This window comes from Thermoascus crustaceus (assembly GCF_041956765.1).
Source record: "Thermoascus crustaceus strain CBS 181.67 unplaced genomic scaffold VTN00scaffold_1, whole genome shotgun sequence".
Taxonomy (NCBI): domain Eukaryota; kingdom Fungi; phylum Ascomycota; class Eurotiomycetes; order Eurotiales; family Thermoascaceae; genus Thermoascus; species Thermoascus crustaceus.
The window spans coordinates 306,316-321,056 of NW_027192527.1; the positions used below are offsets into that span (position 1 = coordinate 306,316).

General features: G+C 51.3%; 1 protein-coding gene across 1 annotated transcript; it reads left to right on the forward strand.

The window, feature by feature from the left end:
• Nucleotides 1-444: 444 nt before the first annotated feature.
• Nucleotides 445-14,712, forward strand: VTN00DRAFT_105 (uncharacterized protein; the record flags this gene model as incomplete). The annotated part of the gene is made up of 9 exons (XM_069427114.1): nucleotides 445-551; nucleotides 667-1,189; nucleotides 7,044-7,421; nucleotides 7,482-7,657; nucleotides 7,712-13,914; nucleotides 13,974-14,060; nucleotides 14,116-14,178; nucleotides 14,235-14,595; nucleotides 14,664-14,712. 9 exons carry the CDS (start codon nucleotides 445-447, stop codon nucleotides 14,710-14,712), a joined length of 7,947 nt encoding a protein of 2,648 aa, XP_069290813.1.
• Nucleotides 14,713-14,741: the final 29 nt, after the last annotated feature.

The window sequence follows — 14,741 nt, forward strand, 5'->3', positions numbered from 1 at the left end:
ATAGCTTTAGTTCTTTGTGCTCAATAACACATTGTTACTTGGTTATACACTGGCAGGTCAACAGGCTAACCTACTATTGGGTATACATACTTAATAGGCACTCTACTTCACCTTAGTTGCATTGTCTATCAGTTGGTTACTTTATTGTGTTTGACCTATGAAGTCCAAGCCTCCCTACCTTAGACCAAGCCACTGTTGCGACTCAGGACCAAAGGAGTGCGTAACATTAGACAGTAGAATAATATTTGATTATTTGCCTCAGGTTCTCAGGCCGCACCAGGTCGCGGAACTATGTAGTTCCAGGTTACCTAATCGGGTAACCGACCTGTAGTTCCGCGGCAGGGGGCCTGAGAACCTGAGGCAAGTTGATCATTAGGCAGCAATGATGTTGCTACTTCAACCTCCTTGAGACTCACAATTGACTCCCTCGTTGTCTTAATCACCATGTCCATTGTACCAGCCCAAACCGATATAACAGTCATAGACTCTGTGAACACCCTTCTATCTCTCCTTGATAACCTCATCGGCCTTGCCGTCGATCCTCCCTCGCTGTACGTCGACTTGGAAGGAGTTCAACTTGGTCGCTACGGTTCCATATCTATTATCTCGCTCTACGTCCTCCCTAGAAAGGAGATTTACCTCATTGATATTCACCGCCTGGGGAAGACCCGCCTTCTCAACCGCAAACAGCAGCGCAACCTCTCTCAAAACCATTCTTGAATCTCCAACTATTCCCAAAGTCTTCTTCGACATTCGCAACGATTCAGATGCCTTATTCAGCCATTACGACATTTCCGTTGATGGCATTGAAGACCTCCAACTCATGGAACTTGCAACTCGGAAAGGCCGGAAGGATTTCGTCGCTGGACTAGCCAAGTGCATCGAAAAAGACAGCCCCGCTTCTACCGCAGCGAAAGTGGAATGGCAGCGTACGAAAGAAGGTGCTAGCCGGCTTTATGCCCCTGAGAAGGGTGGTAGTTATGAGATATTCAACGAGCGTCCTATAAGGCCTGAAATTGTACAATACTGTGCACGGGATGTCGCTCTATTGCCGGGGCTGTACAATGTCTATAACGCCAAGCTGCGTCTTCCCGGGGAAAAATTCTGGCAGGTTCAAGTGCTAGAAGCAACAAAAGATCGGGTCAAACTCTCACAGAGCACAGATTATGATGGGCAGGCAAAGACTAACGTCTGTGGACCTTGGGATCAGGAGTCTATCGAGCGGGCTATCGATGATTGGAATGATGATGTCATGTTTGATGCATTGATGTTATGAACCAACAGACTAGGGCACTGACCAACGCGGCCTTGCATAACAAACAATACCCCACAAGGAAGGAGATAAGATCATCTGCAAGACTACAGGAAGATGTTATACTGAATCAGAGTCACATAACTGTATACTCTGGAATATACTCCTGAGGGAGTATACAGAATGGTATACAGGAAGGACAGATAATTGGATATACTCCAAGATATTGTAACGGCGGGCCTAACACCTCTAGGCTGGGGCTCGCTGGGTTTATCTTGAGAACAGAAGACAAGGGAAAAGATAGATGAGTAGGCCGTTACTAGCAATGTTACTATCGGGATTGCTATTTGAGTTGACCACGGGGTCCTAATCCCCATGGCTAAGGAGCGTCTTATATACATAATGAGTTCTGCCCCGGAACTACCTGTCCAATGGATCAAGGGTCATGTTGGATCAAGAACCCAGATGGATCATTTCTGTTGATTTGATCCATCATCACGTGACAAGACCTCCCCCTCTCGTCTGCCCCGTCGGTGGCCTTTGGGCTGTGCCGTAACAGATAAGTGCTCTGGTATACTTACTGAGCAGTCACTGTGCAACTCCCGAGCGCCCTCATTAAAGTGACCAGATCCAGAAGAGGAAGTGGGACGGCCCTTGCAGAAATCTCAACCGTAGTGTGACCTACCTAAGCTATGGAGTACACAGTGCCGGAGAAAAAGCCAGAGGTATGTAAGCGGTACAAGACAAGTTGCAACAGCATCAGACAAACTGAAACTCAAAACTCCAATTCAGAGACATGTTCTCCATCGAAACGGGCCATGGAAACCATAAAAGGAAAACCAAACGAGCATGATGAATCATGAATGACATAACATAAATAAAAAATTCTTTGAGTCAGTCTACTACTGTCTCGGAGTCGAATCGTGGAACAGGAACGGGCGGCGGTTGATAAAAATAGATACCGATGAACCACACACACCGCCTTCTTGTTCCTGTGGAGGGTGACATCGGGAGAGTGGAAATGGTTAAATCATGTAACCAACGGTAATCCCGCCAAGAAAAGTCGGGCCACGTCTCTCCAGTGTTCGATAGATTCTCGATCGGTCGTGGTTGAGTTCTAGCTTTGGCCAGTAATCAGTAGTTCGCAGTAGATGGTTACAATAGTAGCAAAAAATAGTAAGTTAGATAAGCGGCCGGATTTGAGAGGGTGGTGGCCTGACTTGAATTTGAGGTGTCTGGTGAATGTGGAATGGATGACTGTGCTGTATTAGTCCGTATTATTATCATTACCATGGTGTTATTATTGCCTATCTTTATTTATCTGACTTATTGCTACGATATAGATGACGCGACAACAAGGCCCTTTTGCTGAGTCTTAACGGGATCCTTCATGCCTTGGCTTACTTCCCTTTATAACAGTAAACAAGATAGCAGTGCCCCCGGCGTAGGTGAGAGTAAGCAACGAGCAATGTCTCCGTAGAATTATAGGCAAGACGGTTATTCGCAGCTGTCAGAACAACCCCGGAGGGTTGTCACGGGATTAGACATGTGTGACGGGATCTATTAATTACTGTGGCTGGCAGCTGGCAGCTGGATCACGATAATAACATCAACCACGTCAGGAAACTCTATAACAGATAAGCCTTAAGCGCCGACGGAAAACCTCGATCCTCTCGTCAAGCTTGCTTACTGCTCAGCGCGCGCAGGTCTTCTCCGCGCTTATTCGTGCTGGATTACTTGATCCGTGCTCTGCAGGATGCTCTAGAGGTGTACGGAATCGGGGCATGCAGCTGGCACGTTATAGACCACTGATCTGTGCTGCCAAACACCAGCTGCGGCTGTGCAGTGTATCCGAGCGGTATTGATATTGTTATCCGCTGTATAAGCGCTGTGAAAATAATGCAAAGAATAATTGGGATTACGGACTTCGTACCGAGTACCGCCCATCCAACCCGCTTCATCGGTCTGACAGCTAAGAGCTCCTCGGGGAGGAACCACAGGCCCCTCTCCATACCACAGAACCACGAGCTCCGTTGCTGACAGACAGTGACGGAGAATTTAGTACCTCTTAGTCAGGGCTCACGAGGAATTGGGGGCCAGCACCTACTAAGGCTGGAGGTGGACGGACACTGGAGGATCAAGTCCTTATCATCGTATTCAGGCGTTCCAGTTCCGCCGCCATTGAGCACGAACGGCCCTAAGAAGGTCCTAGTCGACGATGGACGCCTGGTTCTGGCGTCTGCACAGGACAGGATATACTCCGTACTCCGTACGGAAGGCGTTCGTGGCCGTGCGGACTACGGACCCGACCTCGTATAGACCACGCCCGGTGTATATCTCAGAGCCCAAGGATGCCTAAGACGTCCTCCTTTGGAAATACCGGCGCAACACCGGCGTATCTCCCTCGTGCGGTGACTCAACTGGAGCGAAGGAATAATGGATCCTCGTTTACAATACGAACGTGTTTGTACCCTCTTTTTTCCTATTTCTTGTGCGGGCCTCACGAGTCTAGAAAGCAAGAGATTTTTCTCGTAAGCAAATCTTTTGGCGGGTCCCGAGCTCCGCTGGTACTGTACCGTACTTTGATCGAGGAAGAGACAAGCTCGAGTCCGGGCCTGCCGGGGCCTTGGCCTTCGCATGCGGCATCCAAGCTCGTGCCGCGGAAAAGGCATTGAGACTCGAGCATCGCATCATGGGATGTCTTCACAAGAGACCAAGATGACACTATGACTTCGGCCAGAGAAACGGTGACATCCCAGGGGTATCTTCCGTGCTTAGACCATGACAGTAATAATGCTCCGGACGGCGGGAGTTGTGGTTATCCGGCTGTCACCGGGCGGTGCCTAATCGCCACCCCTCGCGGCGGCCAGACACCGCTTTACCGATACGAGCCTGGCCTCTTCTGCCTTACCTAGGTAGCGCTCCACCACCCTGTCCTGAATCCCGTCTATCGGAGACTCCCGAGAACCGACGTCCTCGCATGGTTTCATCATGATCCAGGCCCGAACACCGCTGAGATATCCGAAAAGAGACCTTTTCCTGCGGCTCTCGGCTTGCAATTCAGGCTTGTCCGGTTCTTACCTGTTCTCCGGTACGTTCTCCCATTCTTCAGGAACCCATCGCTGCAGGACCACAATGCCAACATGTAAGTAGGAAAAGGAGCCAGAGAGACGGTGAACGGTGGCGCCAATGATATCGTGTGATCCAAGTGGTGTATCCATATCATGCAGATTACTAGCAGGATCCCTTGAAGCACAGAACGGACTGAGGTCTCAGTCCTGCAGGGTAACTCCACACAAGAGGCCAACCATCATGCGGCTTGAGCCGCACTAGGGCGACCGCCACCGCCGACGGTCTCTTCAGGTTTGCTAGGGGTCCATCCCCGTCAGAGTTCGAGAGATAAGCTGGTGGGTCGTATTGTCAATCGGTGGTTGGAGCGTTGGTCCGTTCGCAGCCCTACGAGCCCAGCAGAGTTACGGTAGAAAACTGTTTTTTTTCCCCTCTACAGCACTCACCGGTCAATTTGCCTTTTACCAGAGGCTGGCAATTATTAATGCACAGCACAGCACATACTGTACGGGTCATGGCTTCTATATCTCAAAGTGCTTGACTGCCCCGGCTTATACGATGTAGAGAAGACCATGGATCACAGCCGGCAATACGACCGTCTCATGGTTTGGAGCAGATTTCGATCGGAACGGATGTTAGCTTTTGCGTACACATCAATGAGACATCTGTGGTTGCCGTGAATCCATAGGATCATTGATCAACAGACGCTCTTGCTTTAAAATGGCAACCGATCCAACGATTCAGCTGGTGGTCTTTCCGCACATATTCATCGATGCTGTATGTGTGAAGCCATGCGTAATGGCCATGCCGAGATTGGGGTCTGCTCCTCGCGCAGTCCACTGAAACATTATACCAAAGAGAGCAACCTCCAACGTGGATCTGAAGTGAATTCGTCCGTCAAGGTGGATGACTTGCCGATTCGAACTTCTCATGACAAGACCCTTTAGTGCAGCAACAGTAAGAGGTAGACGGGGGGGCTCCTTCGAGGGATACCGGGCAGGATTAAATCAACCTTGGTGCACCCTTCGACGAGCAGTCTAGCACGACGATCCGATCAGAGCGTTCTCTATAAACGATATTGATTGTAAGGGAATCACGCAAGGAGGCATTAGCTATCACCCGAGAGTTAGCTGCAAGTCAATCGATATGATAATCCACGCAGGAAGCCTCTCCGTGACGCGCAGAAGCAGGAAGGAAGATGATTCTTTCGAAGCTTTTAAGGGTTCCTAGACTCCCTCGCCGCAACACTGTAAGGGCTTGAGGGAGAATATATATATGCTCCCTTAATTGCAGTGTTCCTGCTCCTTCTGTTGTGTCGATCTCGGCTCCGCCGTCCTATTGGCGGATAAGCTATCGCGTCCGAAACCACCCCCGGCTGATTGACAACGATCTCGAACAGGGCTTTTCCGACGACCCGCGAATGGAACATCGGTCGAGTTTATCGACATGGACCCACTCACGCTCTGCTAGGAACAAGACAGGTGGAGATCTCTCGGCCATCAATATCCTTTTTTGTGAGAGCGTCGAACAGTCCACGGTTTAGCACATCCTCGGCCAGGATTAACAGGTACATATCTCCATGATACGCTCCGTCACAGGAAGCACAATCACGCGAGGCAGGGTTTGCTGCTTCCTGCACGGGTGGCCTCAGGGATGTGATAACACCACACCTCACGTCCCTCGACGACCCTGGCCTGCAATGTTTTTATTACAACTCTGTAACCGTTTTGCCGATGACGTCCTTTTTCGGCTCCGCAGCGGTGGCTGCAACCCCCCACAGGACCAAGTGGACGGAGAGACATAGATCCCCAGCGACAGCAGATTCTGGACAGCCCTGGACCCATCTGGGAGCCTCCAGTGCAGAAAGACTGTGGGCCATGAAGAAGGCTCGTGTAGCTTCCAGACATTGTCCTGTATGCAATAGCTGCCGTTTGCTGTGCTGTCTTGCAGTTTTGTGCTCACTGTCTATTGGTGTGTTGCTTCTGCTGCTCTCAGCTCCAAGCCTCTTAACGAACCTTGAATGTATCGTTGCCTCCCGCATCAGCCACCTATCTCGGATTCTGACCCTGGATGGTTCCCTGGTATTATTTCCTGCTGTCATGCTTACTAGCGGCTGTGAAAAAATTATATATGGAGTAATCCCTTGACGGCTCTGGCCCACAATGCTGTAAATAGCAATACTGGGCTAAGCCCAGCTGTCCTCGCTTCGTTTACCATACCCCCAGCTTCTGGTAAAGGTGGAAATTTACGGGAGTGGCCCCCTTTTGGCCATGGTTCGCCCTACGAAAGGGGCGCTCTAGCTGCTGGTGACTTTTTCCAGACTGGGGTTCCTTCGCCTTTCTGTCTACTAAGACCTGACGAAAGCCGCCGCGTGAAGATGAGCTCTGTCCTTCGCTGATTGCTCACGACGGCGCAAATTCCATTTCGCCTGTCATTTCATAAGTCGGCGTCTGCGGACCTGACAGGGAATCACGTCTCCCTCCACGCTCGTTGCGATTAAACTCTCTCGACCTTCATTGTTCTCGGTTTCTCTCACGCGGCATTCCTATCTATCTCCATCTCTCTCGTTATCAGCATAGACGGTATACCTGGGGACCGCGGTGATTTTTGCCAGCCATACCTCCTAACTACTAATAATTTCCCTAATCCCGATTGTTAACGACCTCATCTTTTGCCCCTCCAAATACTCGACTCTTTACGCGGCACATGTTGTGAATATAAGCCGGTTTTCTTCGAGTGGCCGCATACGATGAAGTGGGGGCTCGCGGGCACCGTGCTCGCGCTCTTCGCGACAACGTCGACGTGCTGGCCCTATGATGAAGCTCTGGTCGACTACAACCTCAATGAGAACAAGACCGCTACTGATCCGGTAGACTATTGGGGGGAGTGGCCAGACCATGAATATTTCCCTTCGCCGGAGAACTGGCGGTTTCCGATGTACACGCTCTTCCTCGATAGGTTTGTTAACGGCGATCCGACAAACGATAATATCAATGGCACGCTCTTCGAACACGATCTCTACTCCAATCAGATGCGTTTTGGCGGAGATGTCGCGGGTCTGGTCGATACCCTGGACTATCTTCAGGGAATGGGGATCAAGGTCTGGATTCTAATGCGTTGTTGCACTGTTCTTCGGGGTTACTGATTTCGTGTTTTCCAGGGTATCTATCTTGCCGGAACAAGCTTGATGAATCAGCCTTGGGGTTTCGATGGTTATTCCGCCCTCGATACAACCCTCCTCGACCAGCACTTTGGTGACATACAAACATGGCGGAAGGCGATTACGGAGATACACAACCGGGGCATGTACGTTATCTTCGATAACACGATTGCCACGTAAGTATCCTTTGTCGCTCTCTGTTTACCGGTCATCTCTAATGAAAAACGTAGGCTTGGTGACCTTATCGGGTTCGAGGGGTACTTGAATGTTACTACCCCATTCTCGGTTCACGAGCATAAGGCCCTTTGGAAGTCCGATCGTCATTACGTCGATTTCAGCTTTGGTAATTCGTATAATGAGACCTGCCAGTACCCCCGATTTTACAACGAAACTGGTTTACCCGTGGATCGTTCTGTCACGGAGCAACTAAAAGGGTGCTATGACAGCGAGTTCGATCAGTACGGAGACATTGAAGCCTTTGGCGTGTTCCCGGATTGGCAGCGTCAGCTGGCCAAATTCGCCTCCGTGCAAGATCGTTTACGGGAATGGGTCCCCAGTGTACGGGAGAAGATTATAAGGCATTCGTGCATTATCATTGCATCTCTCGACATTGACGGTTTCCGATATGACAAAGCGACTCAGGCGACAGTCGACGCTCTGGGAATTATCTCTTCTTCATACCGCGAGTGTGCCCGCAAGTATGGCAAGAACAACTTCTTTCTGCCTGGAGAAATCACTGGCGGAAACACTTTCGGTTCCATCTATCTTGGCCGGGGCCGACAGTCCAACGTCAAACTGAACATCTCCACTGCGCTTACCCTGACGAATGCATCTGATCAGCAATACTTCATCCGTGAGGAGGGTCAGAGTGCCATCGATGCTGCAGCATTCCACTATTCGACCTACCGTTCAATGACTAGATTCTTGGGCATGGATGGTAATCTCGCCGCAGGATACGATGTCCCGGTTGATTGGACTGAGGCCTGGAACCTAATGTTGACGACTAATGATTTAATTAATGCCAACACCGGTAAGATAGATCCTCGTCACATGTATGGTGCGACAAACCAGGACGTTTTTCGTTGGCCGGCAATTCAGAATGGCACTGAGAAGCTGCTGCTGGCTTTGTATATCACCACGCTCCATCTTCCCGGTATTCCGTTGGTTCTTTGGGGGGAAGAACAAGCCTTCTATCTCCTTGACAGCACGGCAGACAACTATATCTACGGCCGTCAGCCGATGTCGAGCGCAAATGCGTGGAAGATCCATGGCTGCTTCAGTTTGGACTCCACCCAGTATTATCAATTCCCCGTCGAGTCTGCTCGCGAGGGCTGCTATGATGAAACTGTCGCCTACGACCACCGAGATCCATCCCACCCTATCCGGAACATCATGAAACACATGTACCAGATGCGAGAGAACTACCCTGCACTCAACGATGGGTGGTTGGTGCAAAAGCTCTCGAACCAGACACGCTTTGTGGTTTACCCGGGTTCCAACGAGACTGCAACTGAGACCGGCATGTGGTCAATCGCTCGTGACCAGTTTGACGAGTACCAGGATCTGGGAAACGACACCCAGCTCGTGTGGCTGGTATATCAGAACGACAACAGGACTGTCAATTATAAGTTTGATTGCCAGGACAAGACTGAGGGCCTCAAGAACAAAGCCCTCATTGCGCCATTTGACTCTGGCACTACGGTCAAAAATCTCTTCTTCCCTCACGATGAACTTACTCTGAAGGATGGTCCTGTGCGACTTGGATTTGATGGTTCCACTGAACTCAACGGCTGCGTGGATAGCTTAGAATTAAAGCCATGGGATTTCAGGGCGTATGTGCCGAAAGACAAATTCAAGCCACCGCAACCCATGATCACGAAATTCGTGCCTGGCCATGATGCTCGTGTGCTTTCTGCTGTCGCGCCTGACGCGTCTGAAACTATTCACGTCGAGCTTTATTTCTCAGTTCCAATGGACTGCAACGCGGTGACGCGGTCGATATCGTTCACCTCATCTACTGAAAGTGGGAAGGTTCCTTCCATCGGGAAAGTCAGTTGCAAGGAAGTCACCCCTGATCCGCCTCGTTTCGTCGGCGAGATCGGAAGCCAGTGGGTTTGGGCTGCTGATTTGAATGATGTTTACAACGGTATCCACCGGTTAACAGTCAAAAGCCCGACAAGTGATGATGGAACCAGCAATACCAATGCAACCGACCACTTCCTCTTTCGCGTCGGCCAGCGTGACAACCCCATGATCTTTTCTTCCGCAAACTACTCGAGCAGTCTCCTCCACAAAGACGATGACGGCAAGCTTTTCATCCAGCATCATGCGGCCGGGGCGGATATGTACCGCTACTCTACCAACTGGGGCTCTTCGTTCTCGAATTGGATAGAATACAAGGGCGGCAATGATACCATTGAGGAGCTACCGTGGTCCGGAACGAAACTTCAGGAATGGAAAGGAAAGCATGTCCGCGTTGAGTACTGGAGCAAATTGACTGGCAGCAGCGATTACATGCAGGAGGGAGATGTCGATTGGGACCAAAGTAAGCCTCGACGCTTCCCGCATCTCTTCTGGAACGGCCCTTATAACCAGTACGGATACGACGCTGGTCTTCACAACCAGATGGAGCTGGGTGATGATAGACGTTGGAAAATCAGGTTCATGGCTGAATGGCCTGCACAGGGCCAGATTAACGTCTGGGGTATTAACCCTGATGGCAAGCCTGATCAATCGGGAGTGTACGGAGACGCTGACGGTGATGCGGTGTTGGATCGACTTCCCCCGTCTGCGTTGTCTGGCACTCTCATTAACATCACTCAGCATCCGCCGTCTCCTTACCTTTCCTGGATGATCTCTGTCGATGACGCAAACCTCCGATTCTATCTTTTCCCAGTAGGGTCGCAGTACGCTCAGATGGTTCTCTTCTTCTTGCTCTGGATCATTCCTGTTTTGACGTCCGCCGCTGGCATTTACATATTCATGAAGTCCTTCTACCAAGTCAAATTCAACCAGGTTGGTATCAGCGAGAAGAAGGGGATCATTCCGCTGGCGCTCAGACGCAAGATGAAGAGACGCCACCTCGAGGATGGAGAATCCATGAATCCGCTGATGAAACTGGCGAACAAGTCGGGATTCCTGCAGAGCACCTCTGCTTTTGCCGGGAACCAGAGCGGCCGCAGGCGCATGGTCCTGATTGCCACTATGGAGTATGACATCGAAGACTGGGGAATTAAGATCAAGATCGGTGGTCTTGGTGTCATGGCTCAATTGATGGGCAAGAACCTCGGCCACCAGGACCTCATCTGGGTTGTTCCATGCGTTGGAGGGGTCGACTACCCTGAGGATCAGCCAGCCGAGCCCATGTCTGTGACTGTTCTTGGGAACTCGTACGAAGTGAAAGTGCAGTACCACGTTCTGCGGAACATCACATATGTGCTTCTGGATGCTCCTGTCTTCCGTCAACAGACGAAAACCGAGCCATACCCTGCTCGCATGGACGACCTGGACAGCGCCATCTACTACTCGGCCTGGAACCAGTGTATTGCCCTCGCGATCAAGCGATTCCCCATTGATCTATACCACATCAACGACTATCACGGATCCCTTGCTCCTCTGTACCTGCTCCCGCAGACAATTCCTGCTTGTCTGTCTTTGCATAACGCCGAATTCCAGGGTCTATGGCCCATGCGTACCCAGAAAGAGAAGGACGAGGTCTGCTCGGTTTTCAATCTCGACGTTGACATTGCAACCAAGTACGTCCAGTTTGGTGAAGTTTTCAACTTACTCCATGCCGGTGCAAGCTACCTTCGTGTCCACCAGCAAGGCTTCGGTGCTGTTGGTGTCTCTAGGAAGTATGGTAAACGGTCGTATGCTCGTTACCCTATTTTCTGGGGTCTCAAGAAAGTTGGAAACCTACCAAACCCCGACCCGTCAGACACTGGTGAATGGAACAAGGAACTTCCCAAGGACAGCGATATCCGTGTTGACCCGGAGTTTGAGGCTGGCAGAGCAGAGCTCAAGCGTCAGGCTCAGGAATGGGCCGGTCTGGAACAGAACCCTGACGCTGATCTCCTGGTGTTCGTCGGAAGATGGTCCATGCAGAAGGGTATTGACTTGATCGCTGATGTGATGCCCGCCGTTCTTGAGGCACGTCCTAACGTTCAGCTGATCTGTGTTGGACCTGTCATCGATCTTTACGGCAAATTTGCCGCCCTGAAGTTGGATCGCATGATGAAACTGTATCCTGGCCGTGTCTTCTCCAAGCCTCAGTTCACCGCTCTGCCTCCGTACATCTTCTCTGGCGCGGAGTTCGCTTTGATTCCTTCCCGTGATGAGCCTTTCGGTTTGGTGGCTGTGGAATTCGGTCGTAAGGGAGCCCTTGGTATCGGAGCTCGCGTTGGTGGTCTGGGTCAGATGCCCGGTTGGTGGTACAATGTCGAATCTACCACCACCTCCCATCTCCTGCATCAGTTCAAACTTGCCATCGAAGGTGCTTTGAACTCGAAGCCTGAGGTTAGAGCAATGATGCGTGCCCGGTCTGCCAAGCAACGTTTCCCCGTCGCTCAATGGGTTGAGGATCTGGAAATCCTGCAAAGTACTGCTATTCGCATCCACAACAAGGAACTGGCCAAGTCCCACGGTCATTCTTTTACTCCATCTGGATACAACACGCCTAGCGGCATGATGACACCGCCTATTGCACCATCTGGCATCGTGACACCCACTGGCATGCAGACTCCACCTCTGGCCCATTCGAGGAACACCAGCTACTCGAACCTTAACCGTATGAGTGCTCTCGGTCCTCAGCAAAGGAATACGATTGTCTACAGCAGAGATCCAAGTCCTGGCGGTGAAGAGAAACCTAAATCTGGCCTTAGCCGACAGCTTTCTCTTGGTGTCCGATCTGGTCCGGGTCATGGCGAGCGCCGTGGTCGCAAAAGGCTCAGAAAGAGTAATATCCCGGAGGGTGAAGAAGGCGTTGGAGTTGCTGTCACTGATGCAGATGATGAAAGTGAGGAGGACATGATACCCAGTTACTACGGAGACGATGAGTATACCTTGACACCAGAGCAAGCTGACGCCGGACGACGAATGGAGGCTAGTCATCAGCAGACCTCTCATGGAACATTGACGCCCCTCAACAGGGATTTCCTTTCTCCCAGACACTCGAGTCAGAGCTATACTTACGCCAGAAGCCCTGGTTCTCCCACCACCCCTGGCGCACCAGGGGCCGAAGAGGCCCTCCTTCCACCGAAGAGACCCTTTGTTGAGCCTAATAACCGTTTCAGCAACGCATCAGTTCTCTCATTAGATTCCGTTGTTGGCGACAAGAAAGATTTCAAGCTTCAGAAGGTCGATCCGTTCTTCACGGACAGCACGGGAGAGTTCTATAGGGCATTTGAGAAACGGCTCGAGGATTTGAACGGCTCCAACTCTGAATCACAACTGTGTATCGAGGACTACCTGGTCAAGAGTGAGAAGAAGTGGTTTGACAGATTCAGAGACGCAAGGCTTGGCCGCACCCGTTCGCCGTCACCGTCTATATCCCGTGGTAAGAGTGGACACTCCCCTGCTGGCTCGACCTTCAATGAAGATCTGGATTCTCGGGGCAGTGGAAGCGAAGGCAACAAGGAGACGGATGAGTTCTTGCTTGGGGAGGACTACGTTCCCCCTACTGGTTTGAGGAAGTGGATGCAGCTTCGCATCGGTGACTGGCCGGTCTATTCTTTCTTCCTGGGTCTGGGGCAGATTATCGCTGCCAACTCGTATCAGATCACGCTGCTTACGGGTGAAGTTGGTCAGACTGCTGAGAAGTTGTATGGAATTGCGACGACGTACCTCATCGCCTCGATTATCTGGTGGTTCATCTTCCGCATGTTCAAGTCGATTTATGTGCTCTCGGTTCCTTGGTTCTTCTACGGCCTTGCTTTTATCTTCATCGGTGTCGCTCATTGGGAGCCCAACGAGTTTAACCGTGGCTGGATCCAGAACGTGGGGAGTGCCGTCTACGCAGCCGCCTCGTCCAGCGGCTCCATCTTCTTCGCGCTCAACTTCGGCGACGAGAGCGGCGCTCCTGTCAAGGATTGGGTGTTCCGTGCTTGTGTCATCCAGGGCACTCAGCAGGCCTATGTCATTGCGCTCTGGTACTGGGGTTCGACACTCACCAAGCGCACCGCTGAGGGCATTCTCGAGGCCCAGCCTATCTCCGATACCTGGAAGATGACCGCCATTACGTTCCCGATTGCGGCGTTGCTCTGGGCTATCGGGCTGCTCTTGTTCTTCGGTCTGCCGAACTACTATCGCCAGGCGCCTGGAAAGGTCCCTTCGTTCTACAAGTCCCTGTTCCGTCGGAAGATCGTCATGTGGTTTTTTGTCACTGTCATCATTCAGAACTTCTTCCTCAGCGCGCCGTATGGTCGCAACTGGAGCTGTAAGTATATTCGCTGAAGTCTATTGATTGATATGTCTGTACTGACATTGAGCTTACAGTCTTGTGGAGCTCCAAGCATGCCAAGTCCTGGCAGATAGGTCTACTCATCGTGCTGTTCTTTGGATTCGTCTGGGCTGGTCTTCTATGTAAGTGCTACTTATTTAGTGCTAAATTTTGACTAGACTTGCTGACACTTCCTAGGGATTTTGAGCATGCTGTCCAAAGATCACAGCTGGATCCTTCCCGTGTTTGCAATCGGTCTTGGTAAGTAGTAGCTTTCGTGTGACATTACTACGTATACAATGACTGACCATGAACAGGAGCTCCTCGCTGGGCCCAGATCTGGTGGGGAACGTCAAATATCGGTCTCTACCTCCCATGGGCAGGCAGCTACACCGCTGGGGCGATCGTATCGCGTTGTCTATGGCTCTGGCTCGGAGTGCTGGACGCCATGCAAGGCGTAGGATTCGGAATGATCCTCCTGCAGACGCTCACCCGGATGCACATCTGCTTCACCCTGCTGGCCGCCCAGGTCCTCGGTTCCATCGCCACGATCTGCGCGCGGGCCTTTGCTCCGAACAAGATCGGTCCTGGAGATATCTCGCCTGATATCTCGGGTGGTGTGAGCACGATCTGGAACGCCTGGTTCTGGATAGCTCTGTTCTTCCAGCTTCTGATCTGGTGAGTCGCCTACCTATCATTCTCTGGTCGGATCGTCAAGTAAAGCTGGTGACTAACATCTCCCGCAGTGCGGGATTCTTCCTCTTCTTCCGGAAAGAGCAGCTCAGCAAGCCGTAGATACATATAAGCATCTCTCACCGCGGAGT